The 27,516-nt window shown below is 49.1% G+C and overlaps 1 protein-coding gene across 4 annotated transcripts; it reads left to right on the top strand.

Moving 5' to 3' along the window:
* Positions 1-908: 908 nt before the first annotated feature.
* Positions 909-22,314, top strand: Slc25a23 (solute carrier family 25 member 23). 4 transcript variants are annotated; one of them, XM_045134941.1, is made up of 11 exons: positions 918-1,157; positions 2,476-2,602; positions 3,870-3,957; positions 6,182-6,293; positions 8,288-8,446; positions 8,532-8,684; positions 8,877-8,984; positions 10,932-11,099; positions 19,037-19,187; positions 20,433-20,613; positions 21,121-22,314. In XM_045134941.1, exons 1-11 carry the CDS (start codon positions 1,002-1,004, stop codon positions 21,209-21,211), a joined length of 1,494 nt encoding a protein of 497 aa, XP_044990876.1. In that variant the 5' UTR covers positions 918-1,001; the 3' UTR covers positions 21,212-22,314. The 4 variants fall into 4 exon arrangements, with proteins under 4 accessions (XP_044990879.1, XP_044990876.1, XP_044990877.1 ...); XM_045134942.1 differs by having other exon boundaries at positions 21,079-22,314; XM_045134943.1 differs by lacking the exon at positions 918-1,157 and adding an exon at positions 2,355-2,376.
* Positions 22,315-27,516: the final 5,202 nt, after the last annotated feature.

The following is a 27,516-nucleotide window of genomic DNA, read 5'->3' as shown; positions in this document are numbered from 1 at the left end:
TCAAGGCTTCACGTCTTTACTCGAGGTCAAATGCGCGCCCTGCCCCCTAACGGAGAGACCAAGAACGTGCACCCGAAACGGGAGGTTGGGACATGGAGCAAATGCAATGACAATGGCTTGCCGGGGCCCCGCCTCGGCCGCCACATCCCCAGTCGCGCCCGGACGCTGACCCACTGCCACCCCTCCGCCGTCCCTGCGACCCCTTCCTAAGTCGGTCAAGATGCAACAGTCAGTGCAGCGCCTGAAACCCGACGCTGCTCCTTTAACACAGCCCGGCGAGCGGCGGACTGGAGGCCCCGCTCCAGGGTCAGCCGCGGAGGCCCCGCCCCTAAGTGGGCGTGGCGGGCGCATCGCTGGTGGGTTATGACCAATAGAAAAGCGACTTTGCAGCCCAGCCGTATGTTGATCTTGCGTTTCACGGTCCGACTAGGAGTTAAAAAGAAGGCGAGCGGGCTGGATGAAGGGCGGGCAGGAGAGGGTCGCCTTTGCTATTGGTTTTCTGGTTCTGTAGCCGTGCGGACGGCGGGAGAAGCGCTTAGCTGGTGCAGAGTTCCTGAGAAAAGCTAAATCTGTAATTCATGGTGAGGATTAGGAAAGGAAAGCCAAATGGAAAGAGATGAGGACCGCCAGCTCCTGACATGTCCCCTCCGAGAGCCACGTAAGGAGGCCACCAATCCACACCCAGAAGACCGTTGAGAACCCCGGCCGCCCGGGATGCGCGATCGCTGAGACGCCTAGAAAACCTGTCCTCACGACCCCGGCTCCGCCCTCCTCCGCTGCGGGTCACGGGGAGGGGAGGAGGCGCGAGTTCTGGAGCGGGCGGGGACGCCCAGCACTTTCATTCTGCAGCAAGTGCCTGAGCGGAGGTTGACCGCGCGGAGGCTGCGGCGCGCGTGGTCGCGGGAGCAGACCCTGCAGGGGTCCCGGGGGGGAGGGGGAGCCTCGAAGCCCCCCGCCGAGGCCTCCGCCACTGGGCCTCCCCTCCCCCCCGGGCGGACGCCATGCCGGGGGGCGCGGACGACGCCGAGCGGCGACAGCGCTGGAACCGCCTGTTCGAGGAGCTGGACAGTAACAAGGACGGCCGCGTGGACGTGCACGAGCTGCGCCAAGGACTGGCCCGCCTGGGAGGGGGCGATCCGGAACGCGGTGCACGACAGGTACCACCGTCCCGGGCCTTCGGAATCTGCACCTGCTCACCCAAGCCCCTGCATGGGGCGGTCGGAGCTGCGGGGCACCGACCGGCAGACTACCTGTGGCTAGACTCCACGACCTCTGTCTTGGCTCTCTTCCCCTTGCCCACTCGTGCCTGGCCTAGGGGCAGGGCTACAGAAGGCTGCCGAGCCTCCAGGCCTGCAGCGCACATACCCCCTGGGATGGGGGTAGTGCCAGGCTGGCAATAGAGCAGGACACTTTCTTACCCACTGCCCCGGGCACACCCTCCTCCACAGCCCGAGTCGTGCCCTGCTCCTACCTCCAGCGAACAGACCCTCCCTGCCCTGCTGGGAGTATCCACAGCTCTCCCAGCCAACTGTTCAGACTTATTTACATTCCCTGCCCGCGTATTCCCAGGGCCTGGCTCCTTGCCCCAGGCTGCCCTAGCCAAGGACCCAATCGCCTGTGAGGCCACTTCCCCCAGCGGGATATGCCCATCTAGGTAGGAACTGGAACTGGGGCATGTGCAAAGGTGCTGGCTTCGCCTCCTGCAACCCCTCCCTCTCGGATTGGAGGTGCCCCTCACACCTGAAACTCCTAGACAGACCCCTGCATCCTTTCTGTCTAAGCTCCCACTTTCCAGAGGGGAACTTGGAGGGTCCAGGCCATCCGCTTGGATCTGTTGTGGCCTTCATGAGCCAGGATGAACCAGGGCTGTTAATAAGAATCCCTTGAGAAGACCATGTGCACAGGGTTTTTGTAAGAGCCAGCGGGATAGACAGGCTTCTGAAACCAGAGCCCAGGGTTAAGCCAGGCATGGTGACACATGCTTGTTATCCAAGCACTCCAGAAGCTGAGGCAGGAGGTTTGACTATGAGTGTGAGGCTAGCCTCAAAAGAAACAAAAAACAACTAGGCGTTTGTTCATCCTGGAATTCAGGAGATGGAAGCTGGAAGATCAAGAGTTAAAGGTTATCCTTTGCTACATGGGTTGGAAGCCAGCCTGGGCTACATGAAACCTAGTCTCAAAAAAAAAAAATGTCATCACTTCCTAGCTCCATGACCTTGAACCAGACTGTGACTTTGAAGAGCCTCAATATGTTTGCCAAGAAAATGGGGCAACAACCACACCCACCTATTGTGGCTTTGGGCACTTACTAAGAAGTGAGCTGATAGACTGAGGATGACATTGTCCCCTGTCCCCTTCTTGAGCTCCTGGGTCAAGGTGAGGGAAATACTGAGTTCCTGAGGCATATTGTACCTCCTCTGGATGAGGGGCCACAGCCTGCTAGAGACCACTTCTGTTTCCTTTCTTGTCTGCCAGGGCATCTCCCCTGAGGATGCCGATGACCCTGATGGTGGCCTCAGCCTGGAGGAATTCACCCGCTACCTGCAGGAGCGAGAGCAGCGCCTTCGGCTCATGTTCCACAGCCTTGACCGAAACCAGGACGGTAAGGCTGGGCTCCCAGCCGGGTGGGGGGCGGGGGCCTGAAGGGTTAGAACCAGCAGAGCTGGGGGGGGGGGGGAGAAGGCTGCTTCTTATGCACATGACTCATGGGCTATTTTGGGAGTTCTTCTCAACCCCCAAACTAGATGGTTCGAGGCCCAACCGGCACATCACACCTCCTAATTTCTTTTGGTGAAAGAACCCCTATTACTACATTTGGATTTAATTTTTTTTGTTTTGATTCTTTTTAATTTATTTTTATTTTCTGACGTAGTGTCTCATTCTAGCCCAGACTGACCTGGAACTGACTCCGTAGTTCCAGGCTGGCTTCGGACTCACAGTGATCCTCCTACTTCTGCATCCAGAGTGCTGGTGTATGCCACTATGCCTGGCTGTTTTAATTTGGGGGAGGGGGAGCAGGAACAAAGATAACCCCAAAGTGCTCTTGGACTCCCTATTTAATAAAAATAACCCATTATTTAAAAATCTCCTCGGGGGCTGGAGGGATGGCTTAGCAGTTAAGGTGTTTGCCTGCAAAGCCAAAGGACCCAGCTTCGATTCCCCAGGACCCACGTTAGCCAGATGCACAAGGGGGCACATGTGTCTGGAGTTCGTTTGCAGTGGCTGGAAGCCCTGGTGTGCCCATTTTCTCTCTCTCTCCCTCTTTCTCTGTCAAATGAATAAATAAATAAAATACATAGAAAAAACAATTTTAAAAAATCTACTCGGGGGCTGGAGAGATGGTTTAGCAGTTAAGTGCTTGCCTGTAAGGCCTAAGGAAACCAGTTTGAGGCTTGATTCCCCAGGACCCATGTAAGCCAGATACACAAGGTGGTGCATGTATTTGGAGTTCATTTGCAGTGGCTGGAGGCCCTGATGACCCATTCTTTCTCTCTCTGTCTCTCTCTGCCTCTTTCTCTCTATCACTCTCAAATAAATAAATAAAAATAATAACAAAAGAATTTTAAAAAATTTTTAAAAATATATTCAGTTCTAAATACTACCTTAGTCCCCTGTGGTATACAGACCCCTGTGCTTATCCCTGGATTCTACATTTGGAGAGAGCAGAGGACACCCCCACAATTGGGAGAGAGTACAGGACTCCCTGCCTGTCTGAGCTGCCCCTACAATATGGATGGAAACTGCCCCTGGGCTTCTGGCATCCCTGGTCTTACCAGATCTTCTCTGTTTACAGCAGTTCTAATCCTTGGTTTTGGGATTCCCTGGGGTCCCCCACACCACCTATCTGATCACGGGGACTCCTTTTCCAGGTCATATTGATGTCTCTGAAATCCAACAGAGTTTCCGAGCTCTGGGAATTTCCATCTCACTGGAACAAGCAGAGAAAATTCTACACAGGTGAGTCGTGGAGGTTCAGGCCCCTGGGACTGCTCCCTCAGGAACATCATCAGTCTTGTGAGGCCCAGACCCAGTTCCAGGGAGGGAGGTAGATCTTAGGCCTGGTTGCTTGACCATTCTGAGCCTCAGTTACCCTCCCCCTGTAGGTGGGGGTGATAATACTGCTCCCCTGTAAGGTAGGTATGAAGCATGTGGGCTAGACCAGCCAGGCAGTATGATTAGAACAGTGGTAGAGCTTAGCATGGGGTGCATGCCCATCACCCCAGCACTTAGAAGGCTGAGGCAGAAGGATTAGTGTGAATTCAAGGATAGTCTGAGTTAGAATAAGATCTTGACTTTAAAAAAGGGGGTGGGACGGGCTGGAGAGATGGCTTAGCGGTTAAGCACTTGCCTGTGAAGCCTAAGGACCCCGGTTCGAGGCTCGGTTCCCCAGGACCCACGTTAGCCAGATGCACAAGGGGGCGCATGCATCTGGAGTTTGTTTGCAGTGGCTGGAGACCCTAGCGCTCTCATTCTCTCTCTTTCTCCCCCTCAGTCGCTCTCAAATAAATAAATAAAAATGAATAAAATTTAAAAAAAATCAAATCCAGGCGTGAGTCAGGCATGGTAGCACACACCTTTAATCCCAGCACTTGGGAGGCAGAGGTAGGATTGCTGTGCACTGAAAGTTTGAGGCCAGCCTGAGACTACACAGTAAGATCCAGGTCAGCATGTGCTAGCGTGAGACTCTACCTAAAGGAGGGAAAAAAGCCAGGTAAGGTGGCATAAGCCTGTCATCCCAGGATTCTGGAAGCTGAAGGGAGAAAAAGGGTTGCCATGAGTTCGAGGCTAGCCTAGGCTACAGAGTAAGACCTTGGTCTCAAAAAAATGAGGCACAAGGTGGGTGTGGTGGCAGTCACATTTAATCCCAGCAATCCAAAGCTGAAAGAGAAGGATTACAGTGAGAACAAAGATAACCTGGACTACAGAGTGAGCTCCAGGTCAGCCTGGACTAGAGTGAAACCTTATCTCAAAAGAATGTTGGGGGCTGGAGGGATGGCTTAGCAGTTAAGGCATTTGTCTGCAAAGCCAAAGGACCCAGAATCGATTCCCCAGGACTCACGTTAGCCAGATGCACAAGGGGGCACATGCATCTGGAGGTCATTTGCAGTGGTTAGAGGCCCTGGTGCACCCATTCTCTCCCTCCCTGTCAAATAAATAAGTAAATAATAACATATTCTTTAGAAGTTTTTTTAAAAGATTTTATTTATTTATTTGAGAGAGAGAGAGAGGAAGAGGCAGGTAGAAAAAAAAGAGAGAATAGGCATGCCAGGGCCTCTAGCCACTGCAAACAAATTCCAGATGCATGCACCCCCCTTGTGCATCTGGCTAACATGGGTCCTAGGGAATCTAACCAGGGTCCTTAGGCTTCACAGGCAAATGCCTTAACCACTAAGCCATTTCCTCAGCACTTTTCTTTCTTTTTTTAATTTGTTAGGCATTTTTTATTTTTGTTTTTCAAGGTAGGGTCTCACTCTAGCCCAGGCTAACCTGAAATTCACTATGTAGTCTCAGGCTGGCCTCGAACTCACAGTGATCTTCCTACCTCTGCCTCCCAAGTGCTGGAATTAAAGGTGTGAGCCACCATACCCAGCTAAAAAAAAAATTTTTTTTTAAAGACTAGGCCATGACGACATAAGCCTGTCATCCCAGCATTCAAATTGCAGAGGCAAGAAGATTACCATGAGTTTGAGGCTATCGTGGGCCTGAAACCCTGTCTCAAAAAACCAAACTAGGGGGCTGGAGAGATGGCTTAGCAGTTAAGCGCTTGCCTGTGAAGCCTAAGGACCCCAGTTCAAGGCTCGATTCCCCAGCACCCACGTTAGCCAGATGCACAGGGGGGCACACGCATCTGGAGTTCGTTTGCAGTGGCTAGAGGCCATGGCGTGCCCGTTCTCTCTCTGTCTCTATCTGCCTCTTTATCTCTCTGTCACTTTCAAATAAATAAATAAAAATATTTAAAAAAAAAAAAAAAAAACTAGGGCTCAGTGGTAAAGTACCTGCCCACAAGCATGGGGACCTGAGTTTGGATCTATACAAGGTGTAGTGGTGTGTGCCTTTACTTCCAGCACTAGTGAGGTAGAGACAGGATGTGGTGCGCTCTCAGTTTGCCCCAAATCTGCAAAGTCAAGAGCCTCCCCCAGTCACTGCCCAGACACTGACCCTGTCCTCCCTCCCCACTCAGCATGGACCGCGACGGCACCATGACCATTGACTGGCGGGAATGGCGCGACCACTTCCTGCTGCACTCGCTGGAGAATGTGGAGGACGTCATCTACTTTTGGAAGCACTCCACGGTAAGGTGGGGTGGTGTGTGATCTGGAAGGTGTGAGTGTTCTTTCTTAGGGTGGCTTGGAAGGGTTGGCCTGGTTCTTGAGGCACTGTGAGCAGCTGGGCCATCATTGAAGACACCCAGCTCCTATCTGCATGCATTTGGGAGTCCAGGAGCCCGAAGACCCCTGAAGGACAGCTCTACTATCTGAACTTGCTTAAGGGAGCTCTAGGGACAGTTGGTGGGGATTGGAGTGCAGGGGAGAAAAAGCTCACCAGTTGGAGTTCTGAGCCTCTTGCCTTTCTTCCTGCTCTGGGGTTTTCTTAACCCCTTCAAAGGTCTAAACAGTCACTGACCTGGGAAGGTTCAGTAGGGTCTGCTGGAGGTGGGAAAGGAGGGGTCTGCCTTAGATTCCTCCATTCCCATGTGTTGGTAATCACCACTAGGGAATTGTGGAGGATTCTGATAGCATCTTAAAGGGACCCTCTTGGAATCTGAAGTGATACTCACAGGAGGGCTGAGGAAGCGCTCGGTGGGTAAAGGGCTCTCTGCACAAGCAAGAGGACCTGAGTTCAGATTCCCAACACCCATGTAAAAGTCAGACCTAGCACCATGTGCCTGTAATCTCAGAGGAAGTGGAGACAGGAGGATCCCTGGGACTTGCTGGCCAGCCAGTGTAGGTTAATTGGTGAGCTCCAGGTTCCGTGAGAGACCCTGCCTCAAAAAATAAAGTGGAGAGGTACAAAATAGTGCATGAATCTGCAGTTTGTTTACAGCAGCTAGAGGCCCTGGCATGCCCATTCTCTCTTTTTACCTGTCTCTCTTCTCTCTGTCTTGCTCTACTTGCATATAAATAAGTAAATTAAAAGATAATAATAGGGCTGGAAAGTTGGCTTAGTAGTTAAGCGCTTGCCTGTGAAGCCTAAGGACCCTGTTTCGAGGCTCCATTTCCAAGGACCCACATGAGCCAGATGCACAAGGGGACGCGTGTGTCTGGAGTCCATTTGCAGTGGCTGGAGGCCCTGGTGCACCCATTCTCTCTCTCTTTCTCTCCCTCCCTCCCCCTCTTCCTCTTTCTCGCTTTCTTGCTCTCTCTCTGCCTCTTTCTCTGTCTGTTGCTCTCAAATAAAAATAAATAAAACAACAACAACAATAATAATAATAACTGAAGAAAAAAAAGGTGGGAGTCAGCAGATGTGGTGGTGCACACTGTTAATCCCAGCACTTGGGAGGCAGAGGTAGGAGGATTGCTGTGAATTCAAAGCCAGTCTGGGGCTATAGGGTTGAGTTCCAGGGCAGCTTGGGTTAGAGTGAAACCCTACCTTGAAAAAACAAAACAAAGAAAAGGTAGAGAATGATTGAGGAAGATACACAACGTGTTCTCTCTCTCTCCCTCTCTCTCTCTCTCCCTCTCCCTCTCTCTCTCTCTCTCTCTCTCACACACACACACACACACACACACACACACACACGCAAGCTCCCTCTTGGGAGATTGAGAGGCACCCACCCCCAAGCATCCATGGAGGCCTTGGTTGATAATTCTGTCACTGGACTTGGAGGGGGAGGACTCCTTGGGAAGGAGAAGGCTATGAGGTCATATGAGGTCCAAGAGGGATCTGCAGGATCTTAAGGCAGCTTCTCTGGGAGAAACTTGAGTGGGGTCCAAGGAGCTCTGAAGGTCCTTATGGAAGGTGCTTACACAGGCCCCTTGGAGAGTTTGAAGGGTGCTCTGCTGGGGTTACCAACTCCTTTCATAGGGTTCTGTGGCTCCTTGGTGGGATTTACTGTACCCTTTGGGACTCATGTGAGCCCCCAAAAGGATTTTAGGCTCTTTGAGGGAGACAGCAGGGGTCAGGGTTTTTGGTGTTATGTAGTGAGATGCACATGGATCTCTAAACAAGATTCTTTGGTGGACTGTGGGATGCCCTGGAATTCATATCAGAAATTCCCCAATTTAGGCCCAAGTCCCACCTCCCCACCTCTACTCCTGTGACCACCCAGCTCCTCTCCCATCCTTAGGTCCTAGACATTGGCGAATCCCTAACAGTGCCAGACGAGTTCTCAGAACAGGAGAAGCTGACAGGCATGTGGTGGAAGCAGCTGGTGGCTGGCGCCGTGGCAGGCGCTGTGTCACGAACAGGCACAGCTCCTCTGGACCGCCTCAAAGTCTTCATGCAGGTGAGAGGCCTTGAGGGGACCCATTCTGTCATCCAGACCTAGGACATGGGAAGGAGTCACAAGGCCACTTTGTCTTCCCGCTCAGGTACATGCCTCAAGGTCCAACCAGCTCAACATCCTGGGGGGCCTGCAGAGCATGATCAAGGAGGGTGGCATTCTGTCCCTGTGGCGGGGCAATGGTATCAACGTACTCAAGATTGCTCCTGAGTCAGCTATCAAGTTCATGGCATATGAGCAGGTGAGGACAAGGCCAGGAGAGGGTACACTTGGTTTGGGGGAGCTGAGACTAGACACAAGGACTCACTGGGGTGGGCTTGGGAGTGGTGGATCTACAGCGGTTCCCCCCACGATGATCCCTGCTGGCCAGGTCCGTGGGAACAAGGGGATGGTAGAATGCATGGATGGCTCAACCCCCATCTCCCACCTTCAGATCAAGCAGGCCATCCGAGGGCAGCAGGAGACACTGCACGTGCAGGAGCGCTTCGTGGCTGGCTCCCTGGCCGGGGCCACAGCCCAGACTATCATTTACCCCATGGAGGTGAGAAAAAGGGGAGACCAACCTGGGGAGCAGGGACCACCATGCTATTTATTTCTTTGTTTTACACTGTTCATGGAGATTGGAACTGCCCAATTTGGCACAATAGCTTCTGTCATTTGGTATTTTGCCTGTCTGGGTATCCCAATTTGAGATGTAACTACTAGTGACTATAACATTAGTTTAGAACTGTTTTGACAGTAGTCATGGAAGCCAGCCATTTTTGGCTGTACCTCTTCTGAGGATAGAATGCTTGTCCCCAGGGTGCTAACACTGCTATAAATTAATTTTAGGTTTTAGGTTGTATAATATGTTATTAGGATTGTGAAATTAATAGAATATTCAACATAAATAAAGTCTTGAGATGAGCAAGTCAGTCCTGAGATGGTGGCTACAGAGTGTTAGAGTTCTAGGTCTATCTTAAAAAACAAAATTAAAAAAAAAAAAAAAACACCTCAGCTAGGCATGGTGGCACATGCCTTTATCCCAGCACTCGGGAGGCAGAGGTAGGAGGATTACTGTGCGTTTGAGGCCACCCTGAGACTACATAGTGAATTCCAGGTCAGCCTGGGCTAGAGTGAGACCCTACCTTGGAAAGCCAAAAAAAAAAAAAAAAAAAAACTCTTCTATTTATTAATTTAAGAAATAGAGTATATAGTGTGCCAGGCCTCTTAGTGCTGTAGATGAACTTCAGACACATGTGCCACTTTGTGCATCTGATTTTATGTGGGTACTGGGGAATTGAGCCCAGGCCATCAGGCTTTGCAAACAAGCACCTTTAATGGTTAAGCCACCTCTCCAAGCCCAAAAACTTTTTTTATTTTATTTTATTTATTTATTTTTTTTTTTTTTTGAGACAGGATTGTATGTAGCCCTGGCTGACTTTAAACTCACTATGTAGCTAAGGATGACCTCAAACTTAGACTCCACCTACCTCCATCTTCCAAGTGCTAGGATGACAGACATGCACCACTATACCTGGCTTTTGTTCTGCTTTCTCTCCTTTTTTTTTTCTATTTTTTCCTTCATTTTTACTTATTTTTCATTCTATTATTGGTAAATGGACTTGGGAGGTGGTGTCTTTTTTAAATTTACTTGACAGAGAAAGAGGGGGAAAGAGAGAGAGAGAGAATGAATGGGTACACCAGGGCTTCCAGCCACTGTAAACAAACTCCAGACATGTGTGCCCCCTTGTGCATCTGGCTAACGTGGGTCCTGGGGAACTGAACCAGAGTCCTTTGGCTTTGCAGGCAAACGCCTTAACCGCTAAGCCATCCCTCCAGCCCAGGGGAGTCATTTTTAATGTGGTGCTGGGGATGGAACCCAGGGCTCTGTGCATGCTAGGCAAGCGCCCTACCAACTGAGCTGCCATCCTGCTTGGATTGTTTTATGGTTTTTGTTTTCGTTTTTGTTTTTTCAAGGAAGGGTATTGCTCTAGCCCAGGCTGACCTGAAATTCACAATGTAGCCTCAGAATGGCTTATGGCCATCTTCCTACCTCTGCCTCCCAAGTGCTGGGATTAAAGGTGTGCACCACCATACCCAGCTCCTTGTTTTGTTTTTGGTTTGTTTGTTTTTGTTTTTGGATTTTCATTTTTTTTTCAAGGAAGGGTATTGCTCTAGCCCAGGCTGACCTGAAATTCACTGTGTAGTCTGAGGGTGGCCTCAAACTCATGAAGATCTCCTACCTGTGCCTCCTGAGTACTGGGACTAAAGGCGTGCACCACTTTCCCTGTTTTGTTTTTGAAAGAGATATTACATAGCTATGTAGCCCTGGCTGGCCTTGAACTCACCAATGAACTTGAACTCCTGTGGCTCCTGTGGGCCACCACATCAGGCTTTTCCTTTTGTTCTTCAGTTATTCAAAGGGGCTCTGTTTGTAAGGGTCTTCACTCCTGGACCCAGTGGTTCTGGGAGGAGCTTTTCCATGGGTAATGGGGGTTCTCCCCAGGTCCTGAAGACACGGCTGACCCTGCGCCGGACGGGCCAATACAAGGGGCTGCTGGACTGCGCACGATGTATCCTGGAGCATGAAGGGCCTCGTGCTTTCTACCGAGGCTATCTGCCTAACGTGCTGGGCATCCTCCCCTACGCCGGCATCGACCTGGCCGTCTATGAGGTCTGTGGGCAGCCATCTTCTTCTCTTCTCCCCTGGGACTTGTCCCTGAGATATTTGCAGAGGACTTTTCCATTTTGTTTGTTATGGGCATGTGGGTCCTCACCTTCCACTGTGTTTCAGGTCCTCATCATTCTCAGCTGTGTTCACCAGCCTAGCTCCCCACAAGCTTCCTGGAATCCCCTTGTCTCTGTAGCCCATTTTGCCACAAGGCATGCTGGGATTGCAGACATATGCTACCACATCTATCTTTACATGGGCGCTGGGGATCTGAACTCAGGTCCTCATGCTTGCACAACAAGCATTTCACCCACAGAGCCACCACCCCAGCCACCCAGTTGACATCTTATAGCTAGGGAAAGTCAATAGTGCAGTAAGAACTTGGAATCCTGGAGTATCTCACCTGGGATTGGACCCCCTAGTCAGCCACTTAGTGCTGAACAAATCTTTTTTAAAAATATTTTATTTTCATTTATTTATTTGAGAGAGTTGTTAGGCCAGGCCTGGTGGCGCACGCCTTTAATCCCAGCACTCAGGAGGCAGAAGTAGGAGATCACCATGAGTTCAAGGCCACCCTTTGACTACATAGTAAATTCCAGGTCAGCCTGGACTACAGTGAAACCCTACCTCCAAAAGAAAAGAGAGAGAGAAAGAGAATTTTTGCAACCAGACTTCTTGCCACTGCAAATGAATGCTACACTTCATGCATCTGGCTTTACATGGGTGCTGAGGAATCAAACCTGGGCTGTCAGGCTTTGCATGCAAGCACCTTAAACCACTGAGCAGTCTTCCCAGCCCCCATTTTGTAAGACAGGGTCTCGTGTAGCCCAGGTTGACCTTGAACTTGTTATGTAGCCAAGGATGACTGAACTCCTGATCCTCCTGCCTCCACCTCCTAGGTACTAGGATGATGAGCATGTGTCACTACATCTGATTTATGCAATTCTGGGGTGCTGGGGGTGGGGATATGTGCTGGGGATGGGTGCAGGGCTTTTTTAAAAAATATATTTTATTTGAATGAGAGAGGCAGAGAGAGAGAGAGAATATGAGTGTGCCAGGGCCTCCAGCCATTGCAGATGAGCTCCAGATGCATGCGCCACCTTGGGCATCTGGCTTTATGTGGGTCCTGGAGAATCAAACCTGGCTCCTTTGGCTTTGCAGGCAAGTACCTTAACTGCTGAGTCATCTCTCAAGCCCCAATGCCAAGTGTTTTACTAGCCAGACATGTTGGTGCATATCTGTGATCCCTCCACTTTGGAGGCTGAAGCAGGAGATTTGAATTTAAGTCTAGCCTGGACTATATAGTGAGTTCTAGGCCATCCTGAGCTACATAAAGAGGCCCTGTCTCAAAGAAAGGGCACCCCCTCTACACACATACACACACATTTGGCTTGGCCACATGACTGAAGCAGCTGAGATAGGAGGATTGCCATGACTCATGATGTCAATAACGGTTTGGCTCCACCTCCCAGTGCTGGGATAGCAGGCTTGTGCTAGCAAGCTTGATTTATGCAGCTGGAGCTGGAGCCCAGGGCCTCATGCATGCTAGGTGAACGCTCTACCCACTGAGCCCCAGTCCCAGTGCTCTCTTTTTGAGATAGAGCCTCACTCTAACCCAGGCTGACCTGGAACTGGTCTCAGACTCACAGCAATCCTCCATACCTCAGCCTTCCTAGTGCTGGGATGAAAGGCATGCACCACCAAGCCTGGCTCTCTCTTTTTAAAAAAATTATTTGAGAGAGAGAAAAAAATAAATATGCCAGGGCCTTTTACCACTGCAAATGAACTCCAGATGCATGGTCCACTTGTGCATCTGGCTTTACATGGATGCTGGGGAATCGAAACTGGGCTGTAAGGATTTGTAAGCCTTTTAACCTCTGAGCCATCTCCCTAGTTCCCTCTTTTGTTTTCTTTCTTCCTATCTATCTATCTATCTATCTAAAAGAGTAAGAATGTTTGCAACAAACTGCAGGTGCATTTGCCATGTTGTGCATCTGCTTTACGTGGGTGCTAGAGAATTGAGCCGCCGTTAGCCACTGAGCTATCTCCCCAGCCCTCTTTTTTTTAATGTTTGTAATACTTTTATTTATTTATTTATTTGACAGAGAGAAAGAAGGAATGGGTATACTATGACCTCTAGCCACTGCAAATGAACTCCAAATGCATGTGCCAGTCTGTGTATCTGGCTTTATGTAGGTACTGGGGAATCAAACCTGGATCATTAGGCTGTACAGGCAGTCACTTTAAGTGAGGAACAATCACTCCAGCCCACTTTTGGTTTCTGGAGACAGGGTCTCATGAACATCAGGTTGGCTTCAAACTCACTAGCCAAAGATGACCTTGAATTCCTGATCCTCCCTTCTCTGCCTCCTGAGTACTGGGATGGCCAGTGTGCCCAGCTTCCCAAATTTTTTGTTTGTTTTTGAAACAGGGTCTCACTCTGTAGCCCAGGCAGTTCAAGAACTCGCAATTTTCCTGCCTCAGCCTTCTACATGCTGGGGTGACAGGCCTGTGCCAGCCTTTAGTTATGAACAAGTTAGTAAAGTTTTTATGTGCCAGATTTCATCATAATTCCTGCAAGTTATGAATGAAACCTACCCACAGATCCTGCCCTTCTAGAAGATTCATTCTAGTGAGGGCTCTGTCAGTGAGAAAATACAATAGCTTTTGTTTCTGGGCTGGGGCTGGGGCTCGGTGAGCAGATACTGGCATGCACGAGGCCCTGGGTTCCTTTGCCAGCACTGGGTATACCAGCTGTAGTGGTGCATACCTATCATCCCAGCACTCGGGAGGTGGAGGCAGGAGGATCAGGAGTTCATCATCAAACTCAGCTATACAATGAGTTCAAGGCCATCCTGGGCTGCATACAACTCTGTCTCAAAAACAAAAATATAGTGTCCCCACCTGAAAAGTCCTGGGAAGCTTCAGAAGATAGGCTGTGTTGGTGTGAAGAACCATGGGCAGGAGAGAGTGGAGAAGCCCCTTGAGGTAGAGCAGGCTCTCTGAAGAATAGGGATAAAGTATGTGCAAGGGTCTTGTGGCGGGAAATTTGGCTTGTTGAAGAAGTCGATTTTTTGTTGTTGTTTGTTAGTTTGTTTGTGTGTATTTTCAAGGTAGGGTCTCACTCTAGCCCAGGCTGACTAGAATTCACTGTTAGTCTCAGGGTGGCCTTGAACTCATGGCGATCCTCCCTATCCCTGCTTCCCAAGTGCTGGGATTAAAGGTGTGCACCACCACACTCAGCTAATTTTTTTTTTTTTTTTTTGAGGCAGGCTTTCACTCTTAACCCAGGCTGGCCTGGAACTCACAGCAATCTTCCTACCTCACCCAGTGTGGCTGGAGGGGAAGTCTAGAGTGGCTGGAAGGAACTGATGATGGCTCAGCAAGAAAGCCAGAGAGGTTCAGGGCAAAAACATGCATGTGGGGCTGGAGAAATGGCTTAGCAGTTAAGCACTTGCCTGTGAAGCCTAAGGACCCCAGTTCGAGGCTTGATTCCCTAATACCCACGTAAGCCACATGCACAAGGGGGTGCACGCATCTGGAGTTTGTTTGCAGTGGCTGGAGGCACTGGTGTGCCCATTCTGTCTGTCTGTCTGTCTGTCTGTCTGTCTGTCTCTCTCTCTCTCTCTCTCTCTCTCTCTCTCTCTCTCTCTGTCTATTGTTCTCAAATAAATAAACAAAAAACTTAAAAAAAAAAGACGCACGTGGAATTAACATTTTTTCATCAAAGAAAGAGAGCGCTCAGCTGAGCATTGTGGCTCATACCTTTAATCCCAGTACTTGGCTAAAATAGCAAAATCACTGTGAATTCAAGGCCTGGGCTACAGAGTGAGTTCTAGTTCAACCTTGGCTAGAGAGAGACCCTGCCTCAGAGAAAATAAAAAGCTTTGGAGATTGATCTCTAGACAAAGTCCACAGGACCCACCTACAGCCAGCATTCCTCTCTCTAACTCTAAGCCAGATGACAAAACATGAGCGGGAAAGTCAGTCTGCTTGAGAGGCAGTTCTAGCAGTGCCATCTCTTCAAAGTCAGAACCAATGATAAAGTTCTCTGAGATACAACTTCCAAAATAAATCATGGGTACGTTAGAGCTGATTAAAAGAAAAAAAAATCCAGGTGCACGCCTTTAATCTGAGCACTTGGGAGGCTGAGATAGGCCAAGCGCTGTGAGTTTAAGGCCAGCCTGGGACTACAGAGTGAATTCCAGGTCAGCCTGGGCTAAAGTGAAACCCTGCCTCGACAAAACAAAACAAAAAAACCCAAAGCAACAAATACTCAAAAAGAAAAAGCCAAAAGAGAAAGTGAAAGATAGTAAACAAAAGAAGAATTGGGAGCCAGGTGTGGTGGCACACGCCTTTTAACCCTAGCTCTCGGGAGACAGAGGTAGGAGGATCGCTGTGAGTTTGAGGCCATGCTGAGACTATACAGTGAATTCTAGGTCAGCCTGGGCTAGACTAAGACCCTACCTCAGGAAATAAAGAGAGAGAAGAGGGAAGCCTTTAATTCCAGCATGTGGGAAGCAAGGGAAGAGAGAAGGAAGACAAAGAAAGGAAAAAGAAGGAAATGAAGACCTTGATTATAAGCTACAGACAGGATTAGCCTTCTCAGAACTTGGCAGCACAGGTCACAGCACTGGACCCATTGTGTCTGAATCCTGCAGCTTTAGAAAGATGACCTTCCTGCCCCTCAGTTTCTCATCTGTAAAGTACAGACTAGCAGTACTTGTCATGGTTTGAAATCTTCCTTAATTGCAGCCCTGGGACCTAGATATGGTGCACCGAGGAGGCAGTCAGCCCAGGGTGTGTGCATCTGTTTCCTAGGACACCTGTGACACGGTGTCACAAACCCATCTCTAAAATGCCAGCTATGTGGGCAGGGGAGATGGCTCAGAGGGTGAAGTGCTTCAGGACCTGAGCTCGCATCTCTAGCACCCACATCAGCCGGGTGTGGTGGTGTGAGCCGTGGGCTCACCGTCAGCAAGTCTAGAGGAGTCTAGCATAACCAGTGAGCTCCAGTCCAGTGAGAGAAAAGTGTATAATGTTCCTTCCTGAGGATGGCACCTGAGGTTCTTCTCGGGCCTCAATTCCATATATATAGTCTATCCCCTCATGCACAAACATGCATATGCACACATACATTAAAAAAAAAAAATCTTGGAGCCGGGCATGGTGGCGCATGCCTTTAATCCTAGCACTTGAGAGACAGAGGTAGGAGGATCACTGTGAGTTTGAGGCCACCCTGAGATTACATAGTAAATTCCAGGTCAACCTGCACTAGAGTGAGACCCTACCTTGAAAAATAAAAAAAATAAAAAAATAAAAATCTTGGTTGGGAAGATTGCTCAGTGATTAAAAGTGCTTGCCTACAAAGCCTGCCAGCCTGGGTTCAATTCACATAAGCCAGATAGAAAAAACGGTGTGTGTGTCTGGTGTTCGTTTGCAGTGACAAGCAATCCTGGTGCAGTCACACACGTGCATGCCTTTAATCTCAGCATTCAAGAGGCTGAAGCAAGAAGATCACTGTGAGTTCAAGGCTAGCCTGGGCTACAGTGAGATTCTACCTCAAAAATATGAAAACTAAAACCGGGTGTGGTGGCACATGCCTTTAATCCCAGCACTCAGGAGGCAGAGGTAGGAGGATTGCCCTGAGTTCGAGGCCACCCTGAGACTCCATAGTGAATTCCAGGTCAGCCTGGGCTACAGCAAGACCCTACCTCAAAAAAAAAAAAAAAAAAGAGAGAGAGAGAGAGAAAACTGGGCTGGAGAGATGGCTTAGCAGTTAAAGGGCTTGCCTGCGGAGCCTAAGGGTCCAGGTTCGATTCTCCAGGTCCCATGTAAGCCAGATGCATATGGTGGCGCATGCATCTGGAGTTCCTTTGCAGTGGCTACAGGCCCTAGTGTGCCCATTCTCTCTCTCCCCACTCCATCTCCAACAAATAAATAAAAGTGGGGCAGGGCTTCAATCCCAGCACTCAGGAGGCAGAGGTAGGGTTCCAGGTCAGCCTGAGCTACAGTGAGACCGTACCTCAAAAAGCCAAAACATTTAGAAATTTAAAAAATAAAAATGAAAATGAAAACTTTGGGGGTACATAATTCTAAACTAAGAGCAATGTGTCAACCATCAAATTCCTGCTGTAGCAGGAGTCTAGTCACTCTGAGTTCTCTGGGAAACTGAATAATATGATCCCCCAAAGCAGCAAGGGAAATGGGTCCAGAGTTTAAAAAAAAAATTTTTTTTTGGCCAGGCAAGGTGGCACATGTCTTTAATCCCAGCACTCAGAAGGCAGAGGTGGAAGGGACACTATGAGTTCCAGGCCAGTCTGAAACTACAGAATTGAGTTTCAGGTCAGCCGGGCCTAGAGTAAGACCCTACCTTGAAAACAAACAAATTTTTTTGTTGTTGTTCTTTTGAGAGAGGGTCTCACTCTGCAACCCTGACTGCCCAGAAACTATGAAGCCCAAACTGGCCTTGAACTCACAACCCTCTTGCCTCAGCCTCCAGAATGCTGATGATAGACCTTCACCCATGAGATATGAGATAACATTGGACCCACCCAGAAGATCCAAGATGATCCCTGTGGCTCGAACAAGATCCTTAATCCCATATTCAAAGTCCTTCCCTCAGAATGGTCACCTGTGCTGAGGGATCAGGGCATGCACAGTACCAAGGACCTTGAGTCTCCCACCATGTGGGGTAGGGTGAGGGTGGAGGGGGAGACACAGGTAAAATACCCAAATAAGATGGCCCTGGTAAGAGCTGGGGATGTAGCAGGCACCATTCCCTGGGTTTAATACCCACTGCCACAGAAAACAGTGAAAAGCAACACAAAACTGAGTATCCCAGAACTGTCACCTCAGCATGGAGGAGAATGACTAGTCCTGGGCCAGACCTGGCTATAAAGTGAGACCATGTCAAAAGTTTTTTAGACGCCGGGCGTGGTGGCGCACGCCTTTAATCCCAGGACTCGGGAGGCAGAGGTAGGAGGATCGCCGTGAGTTCTAGGCCACCCTGAGACTACATAGTGAATTCCAGGTCAGCCTGAGCCAGAGACCCTGCCTCGAAAACCCAAAAAAAAAAAAAAAAGTTTTTTAGGGCTGGGCGTGGTGGCATACACCTTTAATCCCAGGAGGATCACTGTGAGTTCAAGGCCACCCTGAGACTATGTGTTTTTGTTGTTTTTTTTTTTTGAGGTAGGGTCTCACTCTGGTCTAGGCTGACCTGGAATTAACTCTGTCGTCTCAGGGTGGCCTTGAACTCATGGCAATCCTCCTACCTCTGCCTCCCGAGTGCTGGGATTAAAGACGTGCACCACCACGCCCGGCTCACCCTAAGACTATGTAGTGAATTCCAAGTCAGCCTGAAACCCTACCTTGGAGAAAAAAAAAAAAGTTTTTTAAGGTCTGGAGAGATGGCTGAGCAGTTAAGGTGTTTGCCTGCAAAGCCCAAGGGCCCAGATTTGATTCCCCCAGGACCCACGTAAAGCCAGATGCACAAGGTGGCGCATGTGTCTGGATTTGCAGAGTTGGCGGTGACTGGAGGCCCTGACGCACCCATTCTCTGTCTCTCTATCTCTCAAATAAATAATTTTTTTTAAGTTTTTTAAGGCCAGGTGTGGTGGCACTTGCCTTTAATGCCAGCACATAGGAGGCAGAGGTAGGGTGATCACTGTGAGTTTGAGGCCAGCCTGGGACTACATAGTGAATTCCAGGGCCAGCCTAGCAGAATGAGGGGGCTGAAAATGTACATCTGTGGTAAAGCTAGAATCCACAGTGAGGGCTTGGGGGCATAGCCAGCAGTTGCTGACCCACCTAGGTGGTAGGAGGGCCTGGGTTCCACCACCAGTACCACAGGAAATGAAAAGCTTGCTTGAGTTTAAACTCCTTTGACTCCAGGGTCCTTGTGTGCCACCTTCAACCTCCCTCTCCTTCCTCTGCCACAGACCCTGAAGAATCGGTGGCTTCAGCAGTACAGCCACGAATCTGCAAACCCAGGGATCCTTGTGCTCCTGGCCTGCGGCACAGTCTCCAGCACTTGCGGCCAGATAGCCAGTTACCCGCTGGCGCTGGTCCGCACCCGAATGCAGGCCCAAGGTGAGACTGGGGTAGGTGACTGCTCGGGGAAGGCTTACCTCCAGGGCCCACCTGCTGCAGCCGGGCTCGCTGAGGTAGAGGCTGAGCTGTTCCTGGATTTGACAAGTCCTAGTTCTTCTCTGAGCCTCCCTTTACCCCCTGGTGACAGTGGAAGAGGGAGAACTGTACCTGTAGCAAGCTGAAGATTTGATAGAACTGACTGCCACAGGGAACACTGGGCAAATATCCCAGCAGCTCTGGAGCAGTCTCAGCCCAGAGTCAGCTATGGGCAACACTAGGTTGTTGGGTGGTGGAGGTGTTTGGTTTGGTTTGGTTTGGTTTGGTTTGGTTTGGTTTGGTTTGGTTTGGTTTGGTTTGGTTTGGTTTTGGGTGCGTGGGTGTGTTTGAGGTAGGGTCTCACTCTCGCCCAGGCTGCCCTGGAATTCACTTTATAGTCTCAGGGTGGCTTTGAACTCATGGAGATCCTCCTACCTTGGCCTCTCAAGCGCTGGGATTAAAGGCTTTAGGCAAGTAACAAGCTCTTATTTGCAAGGCTGGGTTATAGTGAAAGGGAAGCTGGAACCCAGTTGTGAACATCATGGACAGGCTCGGTTTTTGGTTTGGGTTTTATTTTTGAGATGGGGTCTTCCTATGTAGTCCCAGGAAGCCTTAAATTCATAACAGTTCTACCCCAGTGTCCCCATGGTTTTGTTTTTTTTTTTTTTTTTTTTTCTTTCATGGGTTCTTTCCCTCCCTCTCCACCAACCTTCAATCAGTTTTTGGGAATTTCTTTGAGAGTTGTATTTATACGCATTGGTTTTCACTGGGAAGGCGTCAGTGAAGATGTGGCTCCCGCTAGCATGAGCCCGAGCCCTGGAGAGGAAGGAAGATCAAACAAAATGTCCCTCACTAAGTCTCAACACAGAGCTGGAGAAAAGAAAGGCAAAGCTGGGCGAGGTAACACACACTTGTCATCCCAGCACTTGGGAGGCTGAGGCAGGAGGATCACTGTGAGCTTGAAGCTGTGAGTTCTTGGCCAGCCTGGGCTAGAGTGCGACTGTTCCACAAAAGGAGATACAGGCAGCACATGGTGGCGCACGCCTTTTGATTAGCCCAGCACTTGGGAGGAGGCAGAGGTAGGAGGATCGCTATGAGATTCAAGGTCATAGAAGTCCTGACTATGAAATGGTGACATGGCTCAACCTTCATGGGGAGGGGGAGAAGGGGGAGAAAGGGGCTTCGGCCTTACAAGCCCTCCTCTCTCAGCCTCCCTCCAGGGCAGCCCGCAGCAATCCATGATGGGTCTGTTTCGGCACATCCTGTCCCAGGAGGGTGTGTCAGGCCTCTACCGGGGCATTGCCCCCAACTTCATGAAGGTCATTCCTGCTGTGAGCATCTCCTATGTGGTCTACGAGAACATGAAGCAAGCCCTGGGGGTCACATCCAGGTGAGGGACCTGGAGCCCGGCCCCCTCAAGACCCCTCACCCTAATCCCCATCCTGATGTTTTTATCCCAAATCTTCCAGTCACTGGATCCCTACCCACATCCCAGATCTTTGGCACCTATCCCAACTGTTGAATCATTGGATCCCTGCTGTTTGCTAAATAGATCCCAGATCCCCAACTGTAGTCCCCACAATTCAGCCACTCCAGTCTAACATTGGAAGTAACAAATTCAAACTGATCCTCACCTCAGCCCTCACCAGAGACCCTCGAGCCAGCACCTCCACACCCATCCCTTGGCCCTGACCCCAGGCCCTCAACCCTTTGTTACCACACACTAGAGGTAGACACGGAGCTTCCCTGCCACGCCCACCAGAGTTCAGGGCCTGTGTGTGTTGATCACTGGGATCCCATGATTCATGGGTCCTGACTCCAGCCACAGAGCACACCTCCCTGTTTCTTCCCCCAGACTCTAGATCCCACAAGAAGTAGATCCAATGTCCTCTTGCAGGACTGGATCCTGGATCCTCAACTCCACCAGCATTGCTGGGATGGCCATGCCCCACGTGTCCAGCATGGCCACTGAATTCTGGACACCATGAAACCTCAGCGGCTGATGGTACAATGCCGACATCCCCAGCTCCCAGATCCCTTCACCCAAACACCCATTGCTCGATCCCTTTACCTAGACACTGGGTGGCAGACACTTATGCTCTGCCTGCTGGATCTCATATTTCAAGCACCTCCACCTCAGTCACAGATTCCCGAGTCTGGGAGCAAGATGTGGGAGGCCAGCAGTGGATCCTGCATGCTATAGCCATTGGGGACCAGATTGCTTCACCCCTCATCACTGAATTCTTCCATAGAAATCAAATCCAGTTTTCCCAGGCCCTTAATCCTTGTATCCCCAATGCTTGGGCTCCAGTCTAGATCCCAACAGCCCACTCAGGGCCATGCCAGATGCCATGCTTCCCTGTTCCTGCCCCCACAGCTGAGCCACATGACGTAGGGAGCTTACAGAAGCACAGATCCTAGCCTGATGGCTCCTCATTGCCCGGCAGTAAGGGAAGGCCTATGTCTTCCAAGGCCACACCTCGCCTGAGGGCGAAACCGCTCCCCCATACCAGTCAGGCCTCCCTCCCTATCCCCCATTCCACAGTCTTCCTACTCCCTGTCTTCTAGGCTAAAGTCCCCAAAGCCCAAGTCCCCCTTGGAGGGTCCACCTATTTGTTCTTAGGGGGCTAGCAAAGAGGCCAGGTAAGGCCCCTCCTGGGGAACACAAGAAGGGGACTTTGCGCCCCCCTCCCCAGGCACTGCCAGCCCTACCAGGGCCTCGGATTCATAAAGCCAGGACCAATTCCACAAAGACCACAGGCATCCTAAGATGCAAAAACAAATCCCAAAACTTACTGGGGAGGGTCTATTTTTCTACCTGACAAAAGAATGATGTCCCCACATTCTCTCATACCCATACCTTTGGCACTTTATTGTTGGATTGTAAGCTTAAGTTAAATGGGGAAACCTGCTCTACTCCCCAGTTCTTGGGGAGCCCCACTTAATAACTGTAAAAGAAGAACTGGGATGTTGGGGGGGCTGGAGGATCCCCCCCACAGCTTCCACCTCCCTCTAATCTACACCACATCCCACCTCCCTGCCTGTGTGTGTTTCAAGGGGAAAAAAAAGGAATAAATTTTCTAAGCTCTTACTGTCCTTTGTTTATAAAAAGGGGTGTGTGTGTGTGACCACATCAGTAAACACCAGGGAGGAGGGATAGAATGTGATCTCTCTCTTCCCTCTTCCTCTCCCCATTTTCTGTGTTTTGTTTTTTCAAGGCAGGGTCTCATTTTGGCCCAGGCTGACCTGGAACTCACTCTGTAGTCCCAGGCTGGCCTCAAACTCACAGTGATCCTCCTACCTCTGCCTCTGGAGTGCTAGGATTAAAGGTGTGTGTCATTATACCCTGCCCTAAAAGCATTTTTTTTGTTTGTTTGTTTTTCAAGGTAGGCTCTCACTTTCATCCAGGCTGACCTGGAATTCACTATGTAGTCTCAAGATGGCCTCTAACTCACGGTGATCCTCCTACCTCTGCCTCCCAAGTGTGGGGATTAAAGGTATGTGCCACCGTGCTCCACTAAAAACATTTTTAAAATACTTTGGGGCTGGAGAGATGGCTTAGCCTATAAAGCCAAAGAACCCAAGTTCAATTCCCCAGGACCCATGTAAGCCAGATGCACAAGGTGGTGCATGCAACTGGAATTCGTTTGTAGTGGCCAAAGCCCTGGTGTGCCCATTCTCTTCACTGTCTGTATCTGCCTCTTTCCTCTCTAAAATAAAGAAGTAATTTTTAAAATTTTATATTTATTTGCAAGGAGAAAGAGGGGAAATGGGCCCTCCAGGGCCTCTTGCCACTGCAAACAAACTCCACAGGCATATGCCTCCTTTGTGCATCTGGCTTTGCATGGATACTGAACCTGAGCCATCAGGCCCAGCTAAGAAGTGCTTTTAACTGCTAAGCTATCTTTCCAGCCCTAAAAACTTTTTTTTTTTGTTTTTTGGTTTTTTTTTTTTTTTTTTTTGGTTTTTCAAGGCAGAGTCTCACTCTAACCCAGGCTGACCTGGAATTTACTATGTAGTCTCAGGGTGTCCTCGAACTCACAGCGATCCTCCTACCTCTGCCTCCTGAGTGCTGGGATTAAAGGGATATGCTGGGCATCCAGCATTTTTTTTTTTTTTTTTTTTTTTTTTGAGGTAGGGTCGTGCTCTAAGAGCCCAGGCTGACCAGGAATTCACTCCATATTCTCAGGATGGCCTCAAACTCACAGCCATCCTCCTACCTCAGTCTCCAAGTGCTGGGATTAAAGACATGTGCTACCACACCCAATTTAACTTTCCTTTTTATTGCGGTAAAGTATACATGACATACAGTTGACTATTTATCCATGTTTAAGTGCACAGCCAGTAGACTTTGCAAGGGTGCCTTTAACTACTGAGTTATCTCCCTAACACCTCTCTCCATATTTTTTTTTCCCGGTAGCCCAGGCTGACCTGGAACTCACTCTGTAGTCCCAGGCTGGACTTGAACTCACATCAGTCCTCCTACCTCTACCTCCCAAGTGTTGGAATTAAAGGCACGCACCCCCACGCCTTGCTACCCAGCTTCCATTTTTTGTTGTTATTGTTTGTTTTAATGTATAATTTTTTATTAACAACTTATATACCTACAGACAATAAACCATGATAATTCCCTCCCCTCTTCCACTTTCCCCTTCACAACTCTACTCTCCATCATAGCCCCTGCCTCTCTCCATTAGCCTCTTTTATTTTGATTTCATGGTCTTTTCCACCTATGACGAGGGTCTTGTGAAGGTAGTGCTAGGCACTGCGAGGTCAAGGCTATCAAGACCAATTTCTGTCTGGATAGTTGCATTGTAAGAAGTCCTACCATTCCTTTGGCTCTTACATTTTTTTAAATTTTTTTTATTTTACTTATTTTACTTCTCAGCACTATTTTACCTTTTGGGTCATCCCAGTAACCACCACCATCTGAAAAGAGAAGCTTCTCTAACCAAAAGTGAGAGTAGCCTTAATATGTGAATATAAACAGTAAGTGTAATGCTTATAGGGTAGTTTGATGAACATAATATATTCATTTAGCCAGATAAGAGCAGGCTTTATACCCCTAAGGCTCATGACCTTCTCTTCCACAGGGTTTTGATTAGGTTTTCAATACCAGGCATGTATTCCCTCCCATAGAGCGGGCCTCCAGTCAATTAGAAAGCCATTGGTTTTCCCCAGAGCAGACATGCCACTATTGCACCCATTTGGTCATTTGGTTTGTCTGGCAAAACTTGAGGCTTCCAGTATCCACTGTTTTCACCACTGATGACTTCTGTCTCCCACAAGGCTGCATGCAGTGCAGCTTTTTCCAGCTTTCAGCCCATTGGTTTACAGGGAGAAGGTTTTCAGCTCAGCTCCAGCTTGATTTCTCAGTGACCTTGCCACCCAGGCATGTGGAGTCTTCAGCAGTAGGGTCTTAACGATCTGTTTCTGGTAAGAAACCAAGGGTCTTGGCAATAGCCTGTAATGTTTTTGAGGCAACAGGGCCCTCCCTGGCCAACAACTCACTGGAAGATATCCCATCCCTGGCACTGAAAAATTTCTAGTAACAATCTATGGCTTCTGGATATGTCATTATCCGAAAAAGTAGGCTTTGATATATATTATTCAGAATATGATTAACCCTTCCACCCACCCTTTTTTCACTCAGTCTCTTCCCCTGGACTCACTTAGGTCATTCCACTCCCTGTAATCTGTTCTTCTACTTACATATATACAATACCATCCCCTAAAGCCCTTCCCTTTCCTCCCTCCCTTATAGCCTTTTTCTAGCTAACTGACCTCTGCTACTGATTTTTAGTTCCAGCTCACACATAAGTCTAAACATTTGTAGCTAGGATCCACATATGAGAAAGAACATGCAATATTTGGCTTTCTGGGCCTGGATTACCTCACTTAGTATAATCCTTTCCAGATCCATCCTTTTCCAGCAAATTTCATAATTTCGTATTTTTTTGCCACTGAATCTAACTCCATTGTGTAAATGTACCACATCTTTATTATCCTTGCATCTGTAAAGGAACATCTAGGCAGATTCCATTTCCTAGCTATTGTGAATAGAACAACAATAAACATGGCTGTGAAACTATCTCCTAAGTAGTGAGAATAGTCCTTAGGATATATGCCTTGGAGTGCTACAGCTGGATCATAAGGTAAATCTATTTTTAACTGTCTCAGGAACCTCCACACTCCACAATGGTTGTTCCAGACTCCATTTCCACCAATGGCAGAAGGGTTCCCCTTTTCACATTCTGACCAACATTTATTGTCATTTGTTTTCTTGATGATAGCCATTCTGACAGGAGTGAGATGAAACCTCAAAGTAGTTTCAATTTGAATTTTCCTGATGGCCAGCTTCCTTTATATTTATTTATTTTTACATATTTGAAAAAAATGAATATGAGCCGGGCCTGAATGAATTTGGCGCATGCCTTTTATCCCAGCACTTGGGAGCCAGAGGTAGGAAGGAGGATCGCCATGAGTTCAAGGACACCCGGAGGCTACTTAGTGAACTCCAAGTCAGCCTGGGCTAGAGTGAGGCCCTACCTCAAAAGGAAAAAAAAGAAGATCCAAGAAAGTAAATGAACAAATATTGGTGAGACAGAACAGAGCTATTCCCCATCAGTAAACTCTTCACCAGGGGTAGTGATGAGGATGTGGCCACTTTAGAGAGATGAAAAGCCACAATACAACATGCCCATGAGGTCACAAGGGCCTCTGTGACCTGGACATGCCAGATTGTCACTCCCACCTGTGAGCTGGGTGGCTTCTCCTAGTAATGCTGGCACGGGTATCCTAACCTCCAAAGCCATGGGAGTCCGTCCAGAGGAAACGCCAAAACCTTGCTCGAGAGTCCAGACCCTGTTTAAGAGGGTCAAGGCTTTACTCAGCAAAGCCCCACTTCCAAGCCCACCCCCGCCACCCCCCTCCTATAACCCAGGATGTGCACACGTGTATGGGTACGTGTTTGGACATGTACACGACAGCAGTCATGACCATCTCCTGTCGCAGCAGGTGAGTGTGGTGACCTCCAGCCTGGACCAAAGGGGAAGGTGGCCAGACTGCCCACTCCCTACAGAGCAAGCGCCCTGTTAGCTGTTTCCACCTTACTGAGACCAAATTATCCCCCATCCCTGCAACAACAACAAAAAACTACTTAAGGGAGGAGGGGCTTGCTTCATCTCACAGTTTGAGGGTGCAGGCCACCATGGGGTAGAAGACAGTGGCAGGGGTGTGAAGTAGTTGGTCACCTCATACTCACAGTCAGGAAGCAGAATGCCATGAACACCAGTGGTCAGCTGGCTTTCTCCTGCATATACAGTTTGGGACCCCAGCCCACTGGATGGTGCTGGCCACATTCAGGATGGGTCTTCCCCCCTCAGCCCAATCTAGAAAGTCCCTCACAGACATGGCCAGATACTTGTTTTCATAATGATTATAAATCCTGTCAGATTCATGATCAGAGATTAACCATCACAAGTGGCCACTCTTATTCATTTTATATATTTTTTTTTAAATTTTATTTTATTTTTTACTATTTTGTTTTTGGAGGTAGGGTCTCACTCTAGCCCAGGCTGACCTGGAATTCTCTCTGTAGGCTCAGGGTGGCCTTGAATTCATGGCAATCCTCCTACCTCTGCCTCCCAAGTGCTGGGATTAAAGGCGTGCGCCACCACTCCTGGCTCTTTAATTTTTAGAGTGTAGATGTGTATCTAGAATGTGTGTGAGTATGGGCACACATATGACACAGCACACATGTGTGGAGATAAGAGGACAACCTTGGGTGTTGGTCCTCATCTCCCACCTTGTTTGAAGCAGGGACTGTCATTTTTTTTTAATTTAAAGAACTCCAGATGTATATGCCACCTGTACCTCTGGCTTTTTGTGGGTACTGGGGAATTGAATTTAGGTCCTTAGGCTTCACAGGCAAGCACCTTAACCACTAAGCCATCTCTTTAGCCTAGGGTCTCTCATTTTTTGTGGCTGTGTTTGCCAGGCTGGCTGCCCCATGAACTTCTGGAGGTGGGGGGTTCTGCCTTCACCTCCCTTCTTGGAGTAAATGCTGGGATTATAGAAGCTCACGCAACTGTGACCAGCTTTGTGTGGGTTCTGAAGCTCTGAGCTCACGTCCTACCACTTGAACAGCACACCCCACTGAGCCATCGACCCAGCCCCTGTCACCCACTCTCCTCCAAAGCCAGATGTAAAATTATCCACATTGAGGCACCCAGAAAACAGGGCTGAGTTCCAGTGTGGCAGGGTATGACCAGGGACTGGGTCTGCTCTGCAG

Source organism: Jaculus jaculus, chromosome 15, assembly GCF_020740685.1.
Source record: "Jaculus jaculus isolate mJacJac1 chromosome 15, mJacJac1.mat.Y.cur, whole genome shotgun sequence".
Classification (NCBI taxonomy): Eukaryota; Metazoa; Chordata; class Mammalia; order Rodentia; family Dipodidae; genus Jaculus; species Jaculus jaculus.
The sequence above is the reverse complement of the archived record's forward strand: the minus strand, read 5'-3'. Positions and strand labels throughout refer to the sequence as shown.

Coding starts and splice junctions, on each gene's coding strand:
- Slc25a23 (XM_045134941.1), top strand. CDS start 1,002: ATGCCGGGGGGCGCGGACGACGCCGAGCGGCGACAGCGCTGGAACCGC. Junction 2,603..3,869: donor CCTTGACCGAAACCAGGACG/GTAAGGCTGGGC, acceptor CTCCTTTTCCAG/GTCATATTGATGTCTCTGAA. Junction 8,685..8,876: donor AGTTCATGGCATATGAGCAG/GTGAGGACAAGG, acceptor TCCCACCTTCAG/ATCAAGCAGGCCATCCGAGG.